Genomic DNA, 22323 nt, shown 5'->3' on the forward strand with positions numbered 1-22323 from the left:
ACATGTGCTGCCCTAGTGCTATTAGACTGCACAAGAACAAGCCACTTTATTTTAGTATTTGCATGATCAGAATGATGACGTGGAAGCAAGTTTATTGCTTTTTGTAGAATTTGCTCTCTGGAGTCTTTCAAAATATGGAATTTAGCTCCTTTTTGTGACAATGACCTTTTGGGGTGAGTGTCTTGGTTGATGTTTCCTATGAACCCCAGAAGGTCATCACTGCAATGTTTTTTGGTTTTTTTTTTCTTTTTTCTTTTTCCTCTAGGTCACTCTCAAACTTATCACCTCCAACTTTAACATTTAGGCTCAAAAGATAATGGTAACAAAGACAACAGAGTGTGAAGAGTTTGCTCATCTGTTTGTCGCGTTGTTCCTTTTTTAAACCAAGTGGAAGAAGGGTAAGATGAAAGGAAGAAAAATCAGTTATTCTTTCTCTCTTGTGAATGCAGCCATGGGAAACTGTGCTCCACAGGTCGTGAGACTTAAATTACAAAGGCTAAAGGCTGGTTTCAGTCACCTCACATCAGAGCACATGTCTGCACTTTTTAATTTATATTTTCCCCTCAGTTTACAGAAGGCTGCCTGAGATCAACATCGTCTTTTGATCTCCCTGAAAGTCACTTGTCCCTAGGTAGGCACATCACATATATAGAGTTATCTCTGTTCCTCACCCAGCGTTTTAGTCTTTCCGTTGTTTCCAATCCATCTTTTAGAGACGCACACAAACATGCTCTTCCTAGCCAACTCAGCAAGCTGTCCTACCTGGAAAGCACAGAATGTGTCTCTGGAATGGCTTTTTAACAAGTTTCACCAGGATGCAAAATTACCTAAAATGACACTGTGGATGGTCAGATGGAGCTGTCCACAACAGGCACCTGGAACTAACATGCAACTGCCTCAAGCTAGGGAAAGCAAATTTGAGAATAAAGCACCTCTTGGAGAGCAATTGCCCATGTGTGTTCCCACTGTGAGAGATTCACATTTGTGAAAAGTAAAATCTTGGCAGGCAACCCCTTGATGTGCAGAAATTTGCAAATCATTTCAATCTAAGCAATTTCCCCATCCTTACCAGAAAGCACTAAGGCTGCAATTGTACCTTGATAATCATAGCTACTGAATTCTAAGCAAAATGAAATTTCAGCAGAGTCAACACTGTTAAATACTAAAATGCTTAAGAGAAATGGCATTTAATTAAAATATCCAGAACTTTTGTAGCTAATGCATCAAACTTTATATACTAGAAACCTAAACCCAGGATTAGTGGAAGTTTTAAACAGGGATTAAACAACATGAAGATCTGGCATTATTCTGATAAAACTGCAAAACACAAGAGTGCTCCTCCATCCAGCCCCTCACCAAAGTGTGAGATTAGAGTTAGTGACACCACATACCCTTCTCTTTCACATCTCTCTTTAGATATCTCACTGGTTAAGAAACAAAAGCTCGCCCAGGAATAAATGTAAAAAGAGGGTTTAAATGTCAATAGTTCCTAAAGGTAAGCTCAGTCATTCAGCACCTTTCTAGCACTCACCAGAAACATCTGGTCTTGCAAACAGTGAAAAGTGAATGAGTTGTATCATGGGTTTATCCCAGCATGGTAAAACCTCTGATCTAATCGTCACACTAAGATCAAAATGAGAAAAAAACCCAACAGAGCAGAATAACATAAAATAGAGCATGTTGTGAGAGAGTCTGAAATGGTTTAGTGAGCCAGGATAATTGGTTATTTATTAGGTAAACTTTCCTGGCCTCAGACAGCACACGTTACTCTCAGCCTCTTTCTAGGATTTAGAAAGAAGTAGGGAAAGAGCAGGGTATTAGTTACACAAACTGTTACTTTCATTGCACATGATAGCACACCTTCTTGCAGTCTCAAACACCAGACCAAATCCTAGACACTAACATGAATTTGAGCAATCAAGTCACCTGAAAATTATGAACAAACTGTTGCATGTGACCTGTGTAATCCCATCCCTGCACTTGCATGGCCAGCTGAGGTGGAAATTTACCTATTTTCAAACTAATCCTAAAATATCAACAGAAAGCATGGCTCTCTTGAGTTGTTCACTTTCTCCAAAATGGCATTTAGAGTAGTTTTGGATTAATTTTAGTATTAAGCTTGTCAGATGAGCAACACCACCACAGATTTCAAGTATGAAGGAGTCCAATGGAATGGAAACTGTTTACTCAAACTCTGAATAGAGCTGCAGCTTATTGCATGAGATGATAAGGTTCTGCAGACTTCTATATGTCTCCAAAAGGGGGAAAAAAATAATATAGTTAAATAATTCTTTTTTCATCTTAGATTTCTGGGGTCTTGAAACCTTTTATTAGAAGCGCTTCTCCTACCCACTCTCTATTTCTAATGGTTTTCCCACAAAGTGCTACCTACCATCTCCTTTTTTTTTTTCTTGTAATTTAACTGTTTTCCAAATTTTTGGTCAACAGTAACATTATGGGAGATAAGCAACTAATGATCAAATTTTAACAGATTACAGGTCTTAAGCCTCAGAGACAGGACACAATAGCATGCAGTATGTGATTTTATCTGCGAGACACCCATTTTCTATCATTAAACTACACCATATAAAAGGAAAAAGGAACACTGTAAGCACAGTTATTTCATCAAACAAAATACTCAAGGATTTTAAAGGTGCAAAAAAAAAATTGCAAAATCATATGCCATAAGACTCTAACCATGCTGGAAAAATAAAACCAAAGTCTTGTAGAATATTGCTTTAGTTAAGGAGTGCTAGTTGTAGGATGTCTGAATGCATACAGGCACCAGCTTCCTAATGATTAGCACAGTTTCATTGACAGGCTCGGCTGCAGAATCACAAAGCAAACATAAATTGCAGCAAATTAGCAGAAGATTTTTTTTCTTTCAAGAAAAAAGTTTAATGGATGTTTTGCCTGAGGAGCTGATTTCAATGGCTTCTCAGCAGACGAGGCCGTGCTGCCAGGAACCACAGGAGTGTACAGTAAATTTAATAATGGCCCTATGCCACAGCATGGTTTATACAGCTATGCAGCAGATCCCCAGTCAGGCACAGGCTCTGCACATTCAGCACAGGAAACTGAGCATTTCAGAGCCATGAAGGCCTGGGTCTCATTAGGCAGAGCTAGAACTTGTGGCTGTCTACAGAGATAGCTGCCTCTTAAAAATCCATCTTGCTTCCAAAGAATTTAGCACAACTTTATCAATAAACTCTGTCACAGCGGAATTAGCCCATAAACAAAGTCACTGAAAGACGCCAAAAAGAAAAGGAGATTTGGAAATATTTGAGAAAAGATAAAAATGAAGAAAATGTAGTATCAGGAGGAATTTTTACTACATCCAATTGATCACCAGATTCATCTCTCCCAAATTAAACACACAAAACAAAACATCAGCTTCACGTTGCAAATACATGAAGTAAAAAAAAAAAAAAAAAAAAAGCCATGCCAGGAATATTGATATCAGAGCATGCCATTTGAGTTACAATTGGCAGTAATTGCCAGTCTCCGTTCCGGAACATTTTAATTTACTCATGGCAAACTGACATTCAGATAGGTAGAAAAAATTATTTCCTACTTTTAAAATCAGCAAAGAAATTGCTTCCAGTCTGATCTTTACAACTGACTAACCCCAGCATAAACACAGGGCAAATATCAGCACTGAAAGGAAAAAGGTTTCAGAGGTGATGCTTAATCATGGTAGCCACAACATCATTGCTTGCTTATTTTGCTGTCTGCAGAATTGATACATATGTTCTCATGAATAAATTCATTGATCTCTCTCTCTCAAACATTAATATGAACAGGCATCATGCTACAGAAACATATCCATTTGGGATGCTCTAAAACCTTCTGGGAAAAAGTGCACATAAAAATAGACATTGAAGATGAATAAGTATTTTGTTATTATCACCATTTTCAAGTGTCTCTATCATCGATGAACTCAGACCTCAAACATCATTACATACTTGATGCCTTTCTCAAAGAGGTATGAATTATTGCTGCTAGTTTGGAGTGGACAAAAGTGTTCATTGCCATGTTAATGCTGACATATCCTCTACATGTCCAACACATTTTCCTTGAAAAGTTAACACTCTTCAGTCTGCTGGATAGCAGAAATCATTCTCTGTGTACCACAATAGATGAACAGTTTATTTATTTGAGTCCCACTCACACCCTACAGGAGTGAGTCCCAAACTCACTCTTCCTATGCAGGCAGAAGAGCCACTGTGGGTGGGGAGCAGGAGTGTGCCTGTGAATCCCAGCGATGACCCAGGTCAAGGAAGTCAGAGACAAAAGAAAACTTTAAATCTTCTCTTTGAGTCCACACTGTCCTCGAATTGCTTTGCTGTCCTGGAGGCAGGGGGCAGAGGGGACATTTTCTGTTCTGACAGTGCTATTGCATTCTATCTTCTTAAGGTAATTACTCTGGCTTTCTTGAGATATAGTGGATTTTGACTTAAGGCCTTTTTATGCTACTCCAAGAGGAAAAAATAATAAAGGTTTTAAAGTGCTTGAAAACAGCCTCAAGTCCAGACATAAATAACTACAGAATTACATCCTAAATGTTTACTAGGCTGAGGGAAGAGATAAATCACATTATATCTAAATGGAATAAATATACTAATAAATAGAAGTTTTGGAGCACAGATGGCAGTAGAAATAAATATCACTGCAAATCTTTTCCTTTTAAAAGCTGATTTAAAGGGAACATAAATGATGACATAATCATATTTAAAGGACAAGTGTAGGTTAAATGATTTACATATATTAAATAGCTGAGCCTAAGCAAAAAAAAAAAAGAAAAAAGACAGTGTGGACAGGACCATTCATCACCACTAGACATTTTTGTTGCTCTCTGTGGCAGAGTGGTATATGAAGCCTAATTATTTTATGTTACTTTCTTCAAAAGTTAAAACATATATATACAAAACCTAAAGAATTTTGTTACCACAGTGAGATTTACATAGGATTTTTTACTAAAAGCACAGGCAATATGCAGTGATTTCTGCAACCACACTGGAGTGGATTACCACAGCTCTCCTTTGTGCCTTGGCAACACACGACCAAAATACAATTATGGGATCGCTGCCACCTGCCAGCTTGAGGAACCAAACCACATGCTCCCACAGAATAAAAAAGAATGCTAAGATTAAAAAGCAAATGAAGGTTAAATCCTAAAGGTCTTCAGGGACCTCTGGGCTGCGTGTTACTCCTTTAATCCATTTTACTTGCCCACAAAGATGAAGACTCTTCCCAGTCAAATAAGTCCATCTAATGAAATGTTTGAATTTTCACACAACTGAACATGTGCAATGTGCAACTCATATTAAACCTCACCTTTGGATTTATAGCTTTTTCATCTTGAAGCAGGAAAAAGAAAATAGGCAAATTGTTCCCACTGTCAAAAACCCCAGAAACTCTGCTAATAATTTCACATTAAGAAGACATCTTAATGTGAAAAGAGGGTTACTGTTGTATATATCAGTCTGAGAAAATTCCAAAATGTTGTTATTGGTCCATGATTAAATTCTCGCACTCCCTTTCATTTTCAAAAAAAAAAAAAAAAAAAAGGCAATTATATTTTAATAGAGTGATGAAAAAAGGATTTATTCAGAATCACTTAACAGTGATATGAAGGAATAATTTTAATTATCTCTGAGAGTGTATTAATCTAGAAGTTTTTGTCTTCATATGAGACCACTTTAATAATTCTGTGTGTGTTCACATTTTTACTCCCATAAACTTATATATTAGATGTGATTTGAGAATATTCACTGGGGAATAGTGTTTGCCAGTGTACAGGTGCTTCTCAATAGTCCATATTTTGGTTTAAATAAACCTAAACATGAACAAGGGCTTGTGTACAGATATTCTGTGGAGTTTCTTCCCCACACTTTCTATTATTAAAAATTGGAAGACTTTATGCCCTTAATACTTAAGACCAGTTAGAACTTGGCTTGCAACTACCCAGTATCACCCAGAATTTATCACCTAAGGCTGTACAACTACTTACACCTACAAAAAAGATTATGATTCCCTACAGACTTCCACATTCTTACTCCTTCTTGCTTAAGCTTTCCAGTTTTCAAAGCTGTTTCATGGACAACTCCACCAATATTTACACATCAATAACTTAGTATGGCACAAACTGAGCAATATCAACCTCTGCTCCCAGCATCCCCTCCCCATACTAATTACTTCTGGCATATCAAGTTGAAGACATTGCTCCCCAAGATCTTCGCTTAGGATGCAGAGCTGGCCTAAGAAGTTTATAAGTCTGATATTTGCTCCAAACTTATCCCCCCCACAGCCACCACACTTGTGCTGGGGATGCTGAATTAAATGATGTGACTTAAAAATATCTTTGCCATCCCACTTCCACCAACACCCCCATTTTGGAAGGTACAATGGACCAACAGTTTATAGAAACTGAAAATAAAAGGAATAGAATTCCTACTCTTAGAGAGCTTCTACGCAGGGTTACATTAAAAGGGTGTTAGGGGAATTTAGTGTTTCCACTTATGATGTTCCTGCTCTAAATGTAAAGACCCTTTTGTTTTGACTTTCAAAACTGACATTTTCCAAAGCACCTAAATTCAACAATATTTTTTTGCAATACGACATTAATCCTGACTTCATTATTGCTAGAAAAACTAGGCTGAGAAACAAGTTGAAGCAATTCCTTAGACAACTTATTTGTGTTCTGACCAAATAGTTCTAAAAAAATTACACAGTGCAGAAATACTCAAATTAAAAGAAATATTTTTTCTACATATCTGAAACTACAATACACTGCACTGTTGTTATAGGTTGACAAATCAGCTTTTCCCTGGTGTCTGGTGTAAAATATCATACACAGGAAAAGGTTAATCTTCAGAGAAAATATCATCTCTTGGCCCTGTGCATTTGTTGGAGTCACACAAGCTTTCTTTGCTGTCATCCCAGCAAAGCTGCTTTAAGTAGTTCAAATTAAATATCGCTAGTAGTACATGTTGGTAGCAAGTAGAGGCAAGAAAGAGAAAAACTTTGGGGTGGAATTTAAAGGGGAAATAGGATTATGTTTGCTCTGTAACATGGCCCCCAAATTATGATTTTAAAAACTGTTCAGGCCTCAGTTGTACAGAAATTCAATTTACTCAGTTCTGAAAGTAACTGAACTTGATCTGACCTGCCACTATCGATCCAGCAAATTTAGAAACATTTTTCATTTATTCCTGGTAGTGCTTTCAATTACAGAGATACTATCATTTTGTATATTTCCCCCTATGAAGACTTCCCCCCAGGTTTTACAAAAGGAAACCTATTAAAATGTTTCCCCATCCTTTTAGCACGAAAGAGACAAGACTGAATACAACAGGAAAGACTGGAGCTCAACACTAAAGCAAAACTTGGCCGAGGAGCCACACTTGCTATTGGATCAGAGGAAAAATTCATGACCACAATCAAACTAAGGCCAAGCTAACATGCTTTAGTGATCCAGAAGGTGGGGGAGTAGGAAGAATTGCAAGTAATTTCAAAATTTCTGGGTTTAGTTTCAAGAGCTGGGTTTAATACTCGAAGGAGAGGGAAAATGCCATGACCCTCTACATGACTTTGGATTTCAACATATTAGAATTAAGCCATTCAGATAGTGCTTTGAGACTCAAATTGTAGCTGAATTTCAGTTTGCTGGTAGGAAGCATCTATCCTGTCTAAATATCAAACCATTGACCTGATTAGAAGTTTTCTTAAGATTAACACTCTTTAAAAGGGAGAGAATATCAAACCATCAAAACATACTGTAGTGAGGACTCCCTTATATGGTAAAGCAGACTCTGAGGTTGAGATGACTTGCAAATGGTATCTGTAAATATTAATGCACTTTGACATTGAATATTGCATATCATACATTTTAAGTGTTTTTTAGTGTGTGGATGTTTACAGTGAACTGATGTGCTTCTGAATATGTCTGTTTTCAATTGAAAGTGTGGCTTCATTAAGGAGAGTGAGAACATAAAGCTTAGCATCGTGATCATTCCTCGAGAATTAGCACTAAATTGACATGCATCCTTAATACAACATTTAATTGGGTTTGTGGGCACCAAACAGCTTCATGAGCTTTAGCTGTTCTTCACCTTCTTTTCTACAGTTCCAGCTTTCCAGTACCCAGCCTGGGTATTGGCTGCTTTTAATACAGAGTGGTTTTCTCCAGGCTGGGACTTCATCTTGCAGATGCCTTCATTAAGCAACCAGACATGAAAACCTCGTAAGATTCCTTCAGTCCTAGCAGCATTTCTTCCACCAGGATTTTTTTTAATATTCTTATTACTGACTCTGTTACCTTCTTTCATAATATCCTAGAATTGTTAATTGGAAAATGGCTACGAAGAATTCCAAACACATCAGTACACAAGATTCATAAGCCTCAGTTAAAATGAAATATTGAAGGATCTTAAACATTGCAGGTGACCTTGAGAGAATAAGCACCCTTATATATGTATGGGCTAAGAAAAATATGGATATTTCATTTAGATTAACTGCTGGGCAAGTGGAGTGGCAGGCCCAAAGTGGCCAAAACAGGTGCAATGTCCATTCTGCAGCACAGGAACAAAATCACGAAAGCTGCAAAAATGTCAATGTAATGCATCCTTCTCTGTGCCTTTAATTTGAACTCTGAAACACCTCAATTTACCTATTTCAGATTCAGGGCATTTTCTTTATTCTGCTTTTACCAGAAAGATTTTCTTTGCCTTAATCTTCTGCAGGATCTGACAAAAATGAACACACAGAAGACTGTGTCAAGAGACCGACAAAATCTCATGTTTCAATAAGCACAGGAATGCCTCATATGTGTGGAGCTACTTTGAATCTAACCCACCTATGCAGCTGTCAAGCCAGAGCACATGCTGAGGAAGAATAGGTTGCCTTAGCAACCCCAGTCCTGTTGTAGAGACTTCAGAAAAACTGGGTAATTTTATCTCTCTGAAGCACCATTGTGCCATTGTGCTTAAATACCTCACACATAAAATAGACATACATTACCAAACTCTCCATACACACTTTGAGCTATTTTCATGCTCTGGGTTATAGAAGACTCTGCTTGGGAAAAATTTTCTTCTTCTTTCTTACCATTAGCGACCCTTGCAGCAGTCATCAATTAAAAAAGGTAGCACTTGCTTATTGCCTTTTTTTGGGGTTTGTTGGAGATGAATGACTGACACCATTACAGAGTTAAAACTTCTCTTCCAGCTGTGCTGGCTTCAATGATTAATCTAGCTCAGAAAACGACCAGCTACCTAAAATTGATTTTAATATATGATATTGTTGGGCTGTTCAGAGAAATTTGTGAGAGGGAATAATGACTACACTCGGCCAGTATGCTTATTATTGTGAATAGCCTTTGGCTACACAAATTTCAGGTCTGAACTGTACATAATATGCCATTAAATTGTAATAATTGAAAGTTCTAGAGAAAGGAATCTAACGATACCCGACAGAACAATCTTAGCTCCATGAGAATATATTTAATTAACCCTTAATCATTTTCACCTTTATGACACTGGAAACACTTCTAGGATTTGATTTACAAAATTATTATGCCATTAATAAGAGGAAGATATTATTGACATACCAAAATCCAATTTAATTACTCCCTTGATTCCTCCAGAGGCAGAGAGAAGCTTGCAATTTTCTGACACTATGTTCCATTTTTAATATTGTGAAATAAAAAATATCTCTGAGTAGGCCAGAAATGTTGCATAATTGTTTCTACCTGAGCTACAAGCACAACTATACCAACGTATTTTGGCTACCTTGAAAGTTCTTTTTTGTCTTTTTCTATATCAAGTATCCCACTTAATACTTTACTCTTTGCTAGAAATACTCTTACATGAAAGAATTTCTATAGTAACTGCCAAACAACTTGCTATTATTTTCATTTTTTAAAGGTATAGTTTGCAATGTATTTAAGAAAATGGAAATTCCTGAACTATTTTAGGAATGCATAACTCATCTAACTGACCACTCCAGGATTTGGATGTAAACACAAAAAAACCTCTTAAACTTGTTTTCTAACTGTCAAGAAAACCATGCCTGTTCACTTTCATAATTAATAGACTGATATATCTTAGCAAAAAAGCTAAAATTTACATGCTTCCAAATTTCCATACTGCAAAATCCGCATAAAAGAGAGGAGAAAAAAGCCTAATAGAGTTGGGACAATAAAAGCTGGAAAAAGTGTTGCCATTTATGCATCAAGCACCATAGTTCTTCCTGAAGCACCCTGTGCTGCCATATAACATCACAGGGGCCTGACAGTTCAAGGTGAAGTCTATCCTGATTAGGTTTCCAACAAAAACAACAAAAAATAAGTAATCTTTGTTGACAGCCACAGGCAACAGTTTCCTTGCTCTTTTTACAGCTTTTGTAATTCTCCTAAACACCTCAACTTTTCTGCATTTTCAAGATGTGTGCAAAGTCCTACTTCATTTGAATTTTATACAAATAGGCCACTGATATTTGTCATGAGAAATTCCAGATATTCATTGTAGAGCGATATCAGACAAGATAAGCTGAACAAATTGATATTTCTTCAATTAGTTCATTCCACTGTCTTGCCCTGCATTGTAATTTTGTGTGCAGCTATCTTTATTTCTCATGTGTAAAGTGAGTCTCGGTGGCAAAATAATCATATGAAGTATTTAGACTGGTATGTTATCAGGGACAAATCTTTTTCATTCTCAGCTACTGGAGATGAAAATCAAATGTTTTTTAAAGTACACTTGAGGAATTTCCCATCCCTTTTCTTAATAGCAGGTTATATGTTTATTAGTAGCTAGCAACTAGAAAGTCTTAGCCAGAAATATATAATATTATTTTGGAAAGTACTGCTGAGAGTGGATATTATGGTTAGTTCAACTTTTGGACACTGGATTAATTAGGCTTCTTTGTTTTGTATATATCCTGCTCACAAAAGTAGCATTAAGACTGATCTTGCATTCTAGGTGTCAAAAGGTCCAAAAGATTCATTATCCATAACAGTTAAATGAATTAATAAATGTGAAGGAAATCTATGCAGCAAAATTATTTAAATCCATCCTTTGTACACTAGTGGACTGATAATACAAAGTGAGTATCACCCTTGTTTGCAGTCCAGGAGAAGAAAGACATTATGAAAGGAGAAGGACGACCAAATTCTCAACACCATACAAGAGTTCAGAAAACTGTAAAAAGTCAGTGGCAAATATATGAGAAAATAATAAATACTTCTATTTTTTATACTCTATAAATATAACGTGTGATTTTTTCAAGTGTGCAAAACACATGCAAAACATTAAACAGTGCAAGCCTCAGGATATGCATATCTGCACTTGTGTGCAATACTGAATTACCTGCCTCACATCTGGGCAATTGCATACTCACTAATTACATGTTCCCAAAGCATAAGACCCATTTATGTTAGAATAGACCTTTATTATGTCTCATTTAGTGTGAGAATGTGCCTGGTTTGATCTGAATTCTGCAGGGAAGGTGACTGGTGTTTATAAAACCACTCATTTGATGCTGAATGCTGACCCAATATTGAGAAGTTTTTTGGTTCAAGTTGTACATCAGTATTACTTAATAAACTCTTCAAACACTACAGTGAAGAGAGAATTCAGTTCCTTCTGAAATTTTTATCATGTCAAATACTCTAATATTCAAATCTCTAATTAACTAATGGATTTTTACAGTGCCTTGGTTCTAATATCTTCAGCAACAGTCCTAAGTATCCACTTTTCAGTGTGTACAGTAAGAAATAATTAGGTCTTGTTTTTCTGGAAACATACATGTTTCAGTCCCCAGTGCAGAAAGGGGATTATGAAAACCAAGACCCACTTGGAATTTAATCTGGCAAGGACCGGTAAAGTCTCAGCTGAAAGGCAGTATCTATGTAATGCAAACAAATGACAAAAAAATCAAACATGTTTTATGTGAAGCCATGTTTGTAATACTGACACAGTTCTCCATTTAAATCAGGACTTTTAATTTTTCTTGATAAAGAGTAATAGAAGAACCTTTTAAAAATTGTTTTATACTCACAGTAGTTGAGAATGTTGAGTTCCTAGCCAGGAGAGACTGCATGATGAAGCACTAACCCTTCAGAACTGGATTTTAGTGGAAGTGCTGACACAGTCTCAGTTATACCACCGTGAGTACAGTGCTATTATTCCTTTATGGTAACAGACAGTGTTGAAGCTGCCCTGTAATTTGGCACAGAACACTTCTATACTAATGCAATGTGACAATGTTATTACGTCTGCTATTTTCCATGCCATAATAGCAGTATTTGTTTCCACAAACGTGCCATTACATTCACTAATAGGGCTCTACTTAGAGACTGCCTGAGTAAAAACCAATGCAAACTTATAGAAAGCAGATAGTCTCATATAGATTTGTTTTGCTGTGCCAGAATCATTTTCAACCCTATTCTTATTAAAAAAAAAAAAAAGATGAATTCCCTGGGAGGGTAGCTTTCACTACATAACCTGCTGTTAGATATGGTTACTATGTTAATGATGTATTTTCTCAGAGGAGATGCATCCTTTTGTAAGAACAGCCATTAACTGTCGTTTTAGTACAGTATCTTTATGTTGTAGGAAAACCACTACTGGTCTGCTTTACATTAATCAGTGTAACACTTCTGTCTATAACATCTAAAGAGCATTGGTGCCCCGAATCTCTAAGTGTCATATCACATCAAAATAAAAAAAAATGATAAAACAGATAGCATCCTGGGGTCAAAATTTCTCCCGCCTTGTTTATCTTCCAGCAGACAGGACACTGCAGCACACTGAAAGTTCCCACCTCTGCCACCACGGAGGCTTCAGGTCTGCAGGCACATCATACTTACTGGAGGGGGCTACTGAGATTTGCAACCAAGCAAAAGTTGTGTGATGGGTGTTTCTGACTACAACTGTAAAACTATAGCCTTACACTTAGTTGGCCTGGGTCTATTTCCATAGTAGCGAATTCCCTAAATTTCTCCTTCTTCCCTAGCAGACGCATAGAGGACACTCTTGGACTAGGAAAGAAAACAATCTGCCTCACATGGTGCTTATTTTGAGAGAAATTTATAAAAAAGAAAAAAAAAAAATCTTCATTTTCATTTCCACCTCCAATAATACACTGGACAGGACAGGAGTAATAATTTGCTGTTATCACAAAAATTAAGGAAACATCTTGCACGGTGTATTAATGGAATACATTATAACAATTTCCAAGAAAGGATTCCTTTTATTTTTGTCTCCACACTTTCTGTTTTGGAAATTTAAGACAAAAGCGATACACAGGAACCATTTTCATTGTAAAGCCCAGGAACGCTGCATGTCAGATCTTCGTGCTCTGGAGTTACTATGGGAAACACATTGAAAGCATCAGCTCAAATGCAGGGAGGTAATTTATGCACATTTATGCAAATTGCAGATGATACGAAGTTGGGAGGAGTGGTTGATCAACCAGATGTGTGTGCTGCCATTCTGAGGGATGCTGACAAGCTGGAGAAGTGGACTGACAAGAACCTCCTAAAAAAATGCCAAATCCTGCACCTGGGGAGGAATAAACCCTCACATCAGGACAAGCTGGGGCCTGACCAGCTGGAAAGCAGCTTGGCAGAGAGGCATCTAGGCATCCTGACAGTCAACAAGTTGAACATGGGTCAGCAACGTGCTCTTCTGGCAAAGAAAGACCAACAGTGGTGGTTGTTGTCGGTAAAATGTTGCGGAAAGGTTGAGAGATGTGATCCTTCCACTCTACTCAGCACTGCTGAGAAGCACCTGGAGCACTGTCCCCACGTGCTGAGCTCCCCAGTGCAAGGACAACATGACAGTACAGGAATAAGCCTAGCAAAGGACCACAAAGGCCATCAAGGGCTCTCTCCTATGAAGACAGCCTGAGGGAGCAAGGACTGTTCAGCCAGGAGAAAAGAAGGTTCAGTGGGGATCCATCAATGTTTTAAAATAAGGTAAAGATGACAGATTTTTCTTAGTGGTACCCAGTGACACAAGAGACAAACTTGAAATATATGAAACTGAAATATATGAAAAATCATTTAAACTTTAGGAAAATATTTGTACGGTGAGGGTGAATGAGCACTGTCACAGGTTGCCCAGACTGGTTATGGAGCTTTCATCTTTGGAGAGGATGACCCAGACAACTGACTGGTATCTGACTCTGCTCTGAACAGACCCTCTCACCCTGGAACCTTTATCACTGAAATTTCTGCTCAGATATAACCCCTAAGAACTCATGGAACAAACCATAGGCAAGGTGTGATGGGTTAAATCCTGGTTGAGGGTGAAACACCCATGCAGTTTAACACCCACTCTGTCTTCTCTGACTATTCCCTCTGCTATTTCTCACATGTTTTCTTTCCTCCTCCTTCACCTCTCCTGCTTTTTGGCAAGAATGGCACACTTTGTAACTGTGCTTTCATAGAGAAACCACCAGCTTGGCTGAAGGACTCAGCTCTGCCCTGTGATGGGTCTGATGGAGCTGGTCACACCCAGTATGGGACAGTCCTGTCCCCCCCTCGACAAGACCCTGTAAACCAAGTACTTTTAACTGTTTCTCTTATTATCCCTGACTCTTATTTTTAAGTAGTCAATTTTTGGGTTTGAAACAAAAAAATCTGTCTATGAGATTTTGACCTCTTGAGTATTCCATTTTATATAAAACACCAGTAAAGTGAGCCAAGGGCCTGCCTGAGTAGCAACACTGGGTTAAATCTGAGCTTCTGTCAACCAGCGTTGCTCCACACACAATCTGCAATGGAAACATGCTCAGGAACATGCCTACATCCTTCCTGAACGGGCTGCATTTTCCCCAACAAGCAGGTGCTATTCCAGACCTGTTGAGGAGATAATCTTTCCTCACAAGAAGGGAATTTGTCTTATTTCAGTGCTGCGAAGCTCAGTCTGTGGTGTGCAGCCTGTGCCACTTTTCAAAAGCTGTAGTAACATTTCATCATTTCTCTTCCCACTATGCTCTTTGCAAAAGCAGCAGAGAGCAGGCTCGGAGCATGCAGGTGACACTGCCAACATAATTTTTCCTCCTTTCCACCATATTTATCATTATGAAAATTCTTTCATTAGATGTGCTTTGCAGATTTTTTTCGTGTCTTAACTAATCTAAAGAGCCAAGATAAAGCAGAAACCAAATGTATTATATTTACTGCATTCTATTACAAAACATCCATATCAAGGATAAATTTATATTTCATGCTTGTGATAAATAAAAATATTGTAGAACAAATTTATCTGGGAATAAAGTCAGTATTTTTAGCACCCATCTACTGAAAGGACTCCTTGACCATCATCAGAAATAGCATACTGTGAAATATTTCAATTGTGTGCAATGTAGTCCATGATGTTACTATATAAATGAGCATTCACAGACTGGTAAATATCTTTCTTAAGTAAGCTCATCAATTTGCCAAATTTATGCATTAGCTGTCACTTGAAGAAATAATTCAAAGAATATTCCGGGTCCACACAGCAATTACTACAAAAACACTTATAAACAGAGCTTTCCTTTGTGAGATGTTATATCTGCAACTTCCTATTCAAAGGTTTTAGTTACTTTTGAAACAACTCAAAAGATAACAAAACAGAAATAACTTAAAAGCAAAACAGAAACATTTTTCTCTTGTAGCAGGTAGGGGGAAGAAACTTTTAAAAATGTATGCTTAGCAATATGACTGATCATGTACCTTGCTGAGAAGTGCAAACTCATACATAAAGTGAGCCCAAACCTTTGCTCAAATCGCTGAAAGTTTTAGATACCACATTTCATTTCTACCATGAGAGCAATTGCAGAGAAGCAGAATGAGTCCTTTCATCCATCCCTAGTTTTCAAATGATGGAACTTTCATGGGAATAAATTATTAGGTTTGCATGCAGTTAATTTCCTAGCCTTGTGATAAACACAATTTGAGCCAAAAGATTTTCAGATTATAAATATTCTGCTGTTTTAGGGTTTCTCCAAGACGGCACACCTTGCTGTAGAGTGGAGAACCAGAACAAGACAGAAAAATCCAAAATGCTTGACTTGAAAGTTATGTAACTCTTTCTATCAACAATCATTCTTTCAGATAAATGCATACAAATAGAAATAAAAATGCTTAACCTTAAGGAAATTCCATCTTCATATGGGTGGAAAAATATGCAACATTTGGATATTACAAATGTGATGAATTAAAACCAAAACTCAGTAGCTCACTTTTATCATTTACCGTGGAATATTATGGCTCTTCCATTATTATTCCACCATCACTTCTGCATAATTCTATTTAGATCAATAAGGTTAGACTGGAATAAAACTACATTGTGAAGCTGGTGAATCAGGACCCTTATTTTTGACACATTTAAGCTTTTCCTGAAAGACCAGATGGTTGCTGTGTGTTATTCAGATGAAATCCAAAAGAACTAAAATACTCAGCGTGCTTTTATTATTGGCATGTTTAGTGTGTCACCTAAAGAAACCCACAAAGGCAGATAATAAGCCTTCTCAACTGTTTCACAGTAATTATAGCCTTTGTCATAGTGCTACATTAAGATAACAAAATGTAAAATGTGTTTTCAATCAGGAAAAAAAAATCCATCTGCAATATTTATGCAGGAAAGGGACTACATCATACAGGTAACCATCACTACATTAGACTTGGAATCAAGTGTAACAAAACCAAGTTCTGCTCATGTGTGATACTGCATGTTCAAAATTTATAAAGCATATTCTTTATTCTTACCACAAGCCTTACAGATTTTCATAGGGTTTACCAGTCCAGTTAAATATCTTATATTAAAACAATATAAAGCTTCAGGCACTTGCTTCAAATGTTTCCTTGAAGGTCTCAGGTGTTCAGAGGGACATTTTTTCATGTACTTACGGTCATTGCATAATGGTCCACTAAAGGAGGTCATGCTACAGTCACAACTGAATCCATCCCACTGCTGTAAGCACACGCCCTGGTTTGCACAGGAATCCTCTTGGCACGTTGTGCTGGGGCCTAATGAGAACACACAAAAAAGGACTTGCACTTCATCTTCCAAAGAAAGGCACTTCTCAGTGGGTCACATCGAGTAGTTGCCAACATCTCAAATCAAATGAGCAAAGAGTTACCAAGTCAAACGCACATAAACTTGCTGGTTTTGGAGCAGCATGTAACATTAAAAGGGGGGTTTTGCTTCAGTTGTAAGATTGCTATGTCAAACACATGAGAATGCACAAAATGGAAGCAGAATTATTCCAGGTACAGTGGGAATGTTAACTTTGTTGTCAGTTATTTGTTAATCTCGTGTCAGACCATTAACTGGCTAACTGTTGTCTAAAAACTTCATTATTTCTTCCTGTAAATACATTTCAAACAGCAAAGCCAGATGCCACAGGAATCAAAACTCTGGGATATGAAAGATTGGGTAATGAAATAGAAAAATGAAACAAGTTTTAAGAACTAATAAAATGAAGCTACGCTATTACAATTATTTTAATCCCACAAATTATTTAAAATGATTTAGGTCTGAAATTCAGGGCAGTTTGGGATTCTTTGGCAGGAATGTTGACAAGAACTGATTCACATGCTTTAGGGATCCCATGCAGGTTCCTTTTTAAAGGGGAAATGCAGAAAATCAGACTACTAATGAACTGGCATGCCAAAATGTGACATACACATGAAAAACAAAGCTACTCTATTTCTAGAGAATCATAACTAGACTACTGAAATATAAAGAAATTTCAAAAAGGAATGATCAAAGCACTAAAGCAATCACTATACAAACATATTCAAGACTGAAAGCCTTTATGCAAGCAATGCTGAAAAATGAAGGTTCATTTAGCCCATTGTTTTAGAGGTGGGAAAGACAAAATAAGCAACAAAATATCACACTTTAGTTCTGAAATGTACAGAGCATTTATTGCAGAAATCCAACTGTGCATTGGGGGTTTCAGTCTTGTTTAATACACACAGGGCTATCTACCTTGCAAATCAGCTTTCATCAATGCAACTTTGTCAGCAAAATAAAAAAGCAAAATATAGTAAATGTTAGTAAGCAATATTGAAATGGCAGCAAACACAGAAAAAAACCAGTCAGAATAAAGTGCATGCTGCTGTTAAAGAGAGAAAGAAATGCCATATAATGCAAACAAATTAATGCTAATAGCCATAAATCTTCAGGCAAGCCAAAATAAGAAAGCAGTCATTTGCCAGTATTTTACTAGAAATATAATGGTTAATTGAGCTGATGACATGTAATGGAGGAAAATTAAAAGTGGGGTTTCTTTTCTTTCTTGGATAGCTATGAATGCATTAACAGAGTAAATGCATGGCTGAATCCTGACTAGCCCTTTGTCATGTTCAGATACACTGAATTCAAGAATAATTAGCACCATCATCCTCTGTGGTCTTTTTTTCTAGGCCTTTCTCTGTGACTGGTGAATGAAGACTGAAATACAGACCGTGAACCACAGTTTACCATGAGCTCACACACACATTTCACACTAACTCTTGACACTACAAGGAAAAATTTGGTTCTGGGATTATAAAATTGTCCCAGATTGGTTTGGAGGAGACACAACAATATCCATTTGAAACTCCCACTGCCAGTCAGTGATGACAGGGCAAAGCTGGTCCAAAGATTATATAAATAAATTAAAAATCATGCCCTAGAGAGAAATCCTCGTAACCCTTCTTTTCCATTAGACCTTCTTTAAATATCTGTGTGGGATTTTATTTTGATTTGCCAGTACTTTAAAAAAATCCATATCAATATGATTTAAATCAGCTCAATGGCCTCTTCCTTTAAATGAGGCACAGCTCAGTCCCCGAACCAGGGCTTGGAACAGTCACCAAAGTGACTGAGAGCGAGAGCAGGGTGCATCCCTGTCTTGGCAAAATTATTAACTCCTCTATTTTCTCCTGTTAGAATAATAATAATAATAATAATAATAGTAACAATAAGGCCACCACCACCTATAACTGACTGCAGCAGGCAGACATTAGACAGTGATTTCCTTTTCTTTGGAGTTCTGAGCCCAGAAGTTTAAACATTTGGGCATTACATCACCCTTTCTTGAGCAGAGGATTATAATGACAGAATCCCATAGCTGACAAGACACATTTTTTCTCACCAGATTCTGCTACTCGGAAACTTTACAAAGCTGAAGTGAAAATATCTGTAGGTGTTTAAATGTTATATATTCATGGATTTATTTACACTTTAGTTATGCAATGTTGAATTTCCTCATCTTTGCAAAAGTAGAGCAAAAGTCACAAGGACTTGAAAGTACATAAACTGCAGGACCCTGTAGGCACATTAGGAAGTGCATGTGAAAACACATATTTAGAAAAAAACCACAGATACAATCTTGCTAAAGTGAGGTATTTTTCTTTGTATCAATTTGATTCTTAGCACTTCTGGCTTATCTATATTAGTCATTTTTCTAAAATTGCTATCAAGACTAGCTTGCATATAAGCATTTCTTTTAGAAAAAGTAAGATTTTTTTTTCCCCAAAGAACAGAAGACTGTTTAATGGTGGTAAATACTATGATATTTACCATAAAAAACTTCATCTTTTCACATATATATGTATTTATATATTGCAGAACTAAGGTATTTAGTAAAAATGTTGTAATACACCCTTCTCTAGCACTTTTTCTTTTTTTAGATTCAATTTTTAAAATACTCTAATTTATTCAGTCTTCACTGCAGACTTTTTAATTGACTGGATTTCTGATCTCCTTTACATTTGTCTTATGTCAGGGTTTACATGCAATATGTATCACAAAAAGCATCATAAACTGACCCATAGATGTTTTACAATGTATTATAAAAACAAATATCTTACCACTGAGAATCCTCATGTATGTTAATACTGTGAAATTTTTCATAGAGTTCATATAACACTCAAATTACATTTTATATGCACATGTACACACAGTGCATTTTTCTTTTAACTATATAAAGACTATGTTTGTATCATACTTTATTTTAAGTGGGAAAAGGAAGTACAATTGAATTGACTAGAGGAAAACAGCCTTGACACAACCTGGCTTTGGGGTTTGCCATTAACAATTCAAAGAGCTGGTTAGCATATTTATCTTTCTAGCTGTTAGTTTCTGTCTGTTCTAGTCATTGAAAATTTGTCAACAAGGTGGATTCAGCTGAGTGTAAATTATGTTTCATGTTCAATGATAGAGAAATCTCTCTGCCTGTGGTTGAAGCTTCAAAATGCAAACCTTCCAACATGCCACAGCAATCCCATGGGTGGGCTTGCCAAAAATGTTTCATGCACTCCTGGGCAGTCAAATTATTGAGAAATATAAATATTTTAAGTGCAAAATCTAACAGATAAAAATAATTAGCAGTATATTATGGCTTCAGACTTTGACAGAAGAGAGAAAAGAGCTTTTTTTGGGTTTTTTTTTAAGATATACCTGAAAGTTGGGGCATTCAATCCCATAAATCTGAAAAACAACAAATCCAAGAATCCAAGTGCCTCACTTCTCAGGACAGATTTTCCAACAACCTGATGTCTTAGCACATGTACCAGCTGTCTTTGGGATTGAGAGTGGTGGTGACTAACACTTCTGAAATTACTTCTGCTGCTGTGTCCTGAGCTCTTTGGACATGATGTCTCAGGGGAATTCCAGGGCTCACACATCCCATTGCAGGGTGAGATTGACGCAGAGCTTTCAGCTCTCTAAGGATGGAGACAGTCCTGGCTGGACACAGCAGCAGAGGTAGGAGCAGCTTGAGGCATGCAAGGGTTTTCTAGGAGGCACCTAAATTCACAAGTGACCAAAATCATATTTTAGGTGGAAGAACACTTTTTTGGACATCTGATTCATGGTCTGCAAACAAAAGACTGACAGATGGGTCAGACATGAGGACTGGAAGTAAACAAGTAAGATGGAAGAGATAACTTGCAAGGTTACGCAGAAAGGTTGGAAGGGGATATTTCATTCCGTGCTGTCAGATTTCCTTCTGAGGGCAGAAGATTTTTGAGGAGGCAGTTCTCTGGGAGCCAGGCAGCACACCTGGTTTGACCAATTTGTTGTGTCAGGTGATTTTGGTGTTGGAAAAAACTCTCTACCAAAAAGGACAATAGTTGTATGGACTTTATTAAATTGTTGGTAGCTTTATTAAATTCACTGACAGCTGAGTTGTGCCAGTGGTTTAAAAGATGGACTCACACACCAGGCCTGTGGCAATATTTCTTTGAAGTACATAAAATTCATTTAGGAAATGACATAATTTCAAAAGAAGCTATGAAATGCATAATGGAATTAAGGCATACTTTGACTCTCTGACGGGATGGTGCAGGGATGGAATTGCTAAAACCACTCAGGAAGCAGAATCTAATTTTCTAAACTCAGTGGCAAACTAATTTACACATATTTTTGCACTCCTGAAAGAAATATGTAAAATTCCCATCTTATATTTTTCTGTAGCTTTAGTGCCTGTTTCTATGTGCTAACAATAGAACATACATTGCTAACTAAGAGTAGCAGATAAAGAACAAAAAAGCTCCACCTCTCCAAATGTACTGTAGGCACAACAAAAGAGGAGACAGAATTTATCCATCAGGAAGCTTTATCTTGTGAAACTTGAGGAACCCCCCAGCTCTCCTTCGATTTTTACAATGTCAATTTGCATACTTAACAAACTTGATATCAAAATCATTAAGATTCCAACTTGGAATTGATTTTATAATGTCATTTACACATTTTTCTGTCCAGAGAAGAATGGCACTTGAGAGAAGGGAGAACAAATAAAATTGAACATAAACACAAAATCCAGAATTATGTGAATAAATTAGATTTTCAGGGACAGAAAATGTATTCAAATTATTCCATAAACCATAGTAAAAATAACGTGGGATCAAATGACAGCTGGAAAAATAGCTAGAGATTGACACCCCTGAATTAGAAATACACCTCTTCTAATTCTGTCCTCACTTAAATTTCATGGTATTCCAGAGGAGTCAATAAAGACATAAAATTGTGAGATAAAACATATTTGTCTGTTACTGATTTCAGACAGAAATGCTCATGTCAATACTAATCTCAGGGACAAGCAAAAATATTGGTATTAAAAGATTGGTATTAAAAAGTTTCATAAATTAGCCTTGAGTTAAGCAACTCAAAATGTCTGCTTTGAGATTGGAATTACTTAGCTAATGTCTCAGCATTAACTAATGCCTAAGTGCTATGAAGATATAAAGAACTTAATTGAAGCTAATTGTAACTGTTGTTATCATTAATTAAAATACATCAGAAGTAAACAAAATACATGCAAAAAAATCTTGCC

General features: G+C 36.9%; 1 protein-coding gene across 31 annotated transcripts in view; it reads right to left on the bottom strand.

Annotated features, from left to right (window-relative positions):
- The window catches only part of NRXN1 (neurexin 1), a 674580-nt gene that overhangs the window by 318992 nt on the left and 333265 nt on the right, over nt 1–22323 (bottom strand). For 19 of the 31 annotated variants that reach the window (XM_039568063.1, XM_039568060.1, XM_039568061.1 and 16 more), the window contains one exon: nt 16904–17023. In XM_039568063.1, coding sequence (XP_039423997.1) covers nt 16904–17023 — 120 coding nt within the window. Of the gene's footprint in view, nt 1–16903; nt 17024–17990; nt 18018–22323 lie in introns of all 31 variants that reach the window. The other 12 variants (XM_039568048.1, XM_039568043.1, XM_039568039.1 and 9 more) reach the window with 1 other exon arrangement.

The sequence above is a fragment of the Corvus cornix genome, chromosome 3 (assembly GCF_000738735.6).
Source record: "Corvus cornix cornix isolate S_Up_H32 chromosome 3, ASM73873v5, whole genome shotgun sequence".
Lineage (NCBI taxonomy): Eukaryota > Metazoa > Chordata > Aves > Passeriformes > Corvidae > Corvus > Corvus cornix.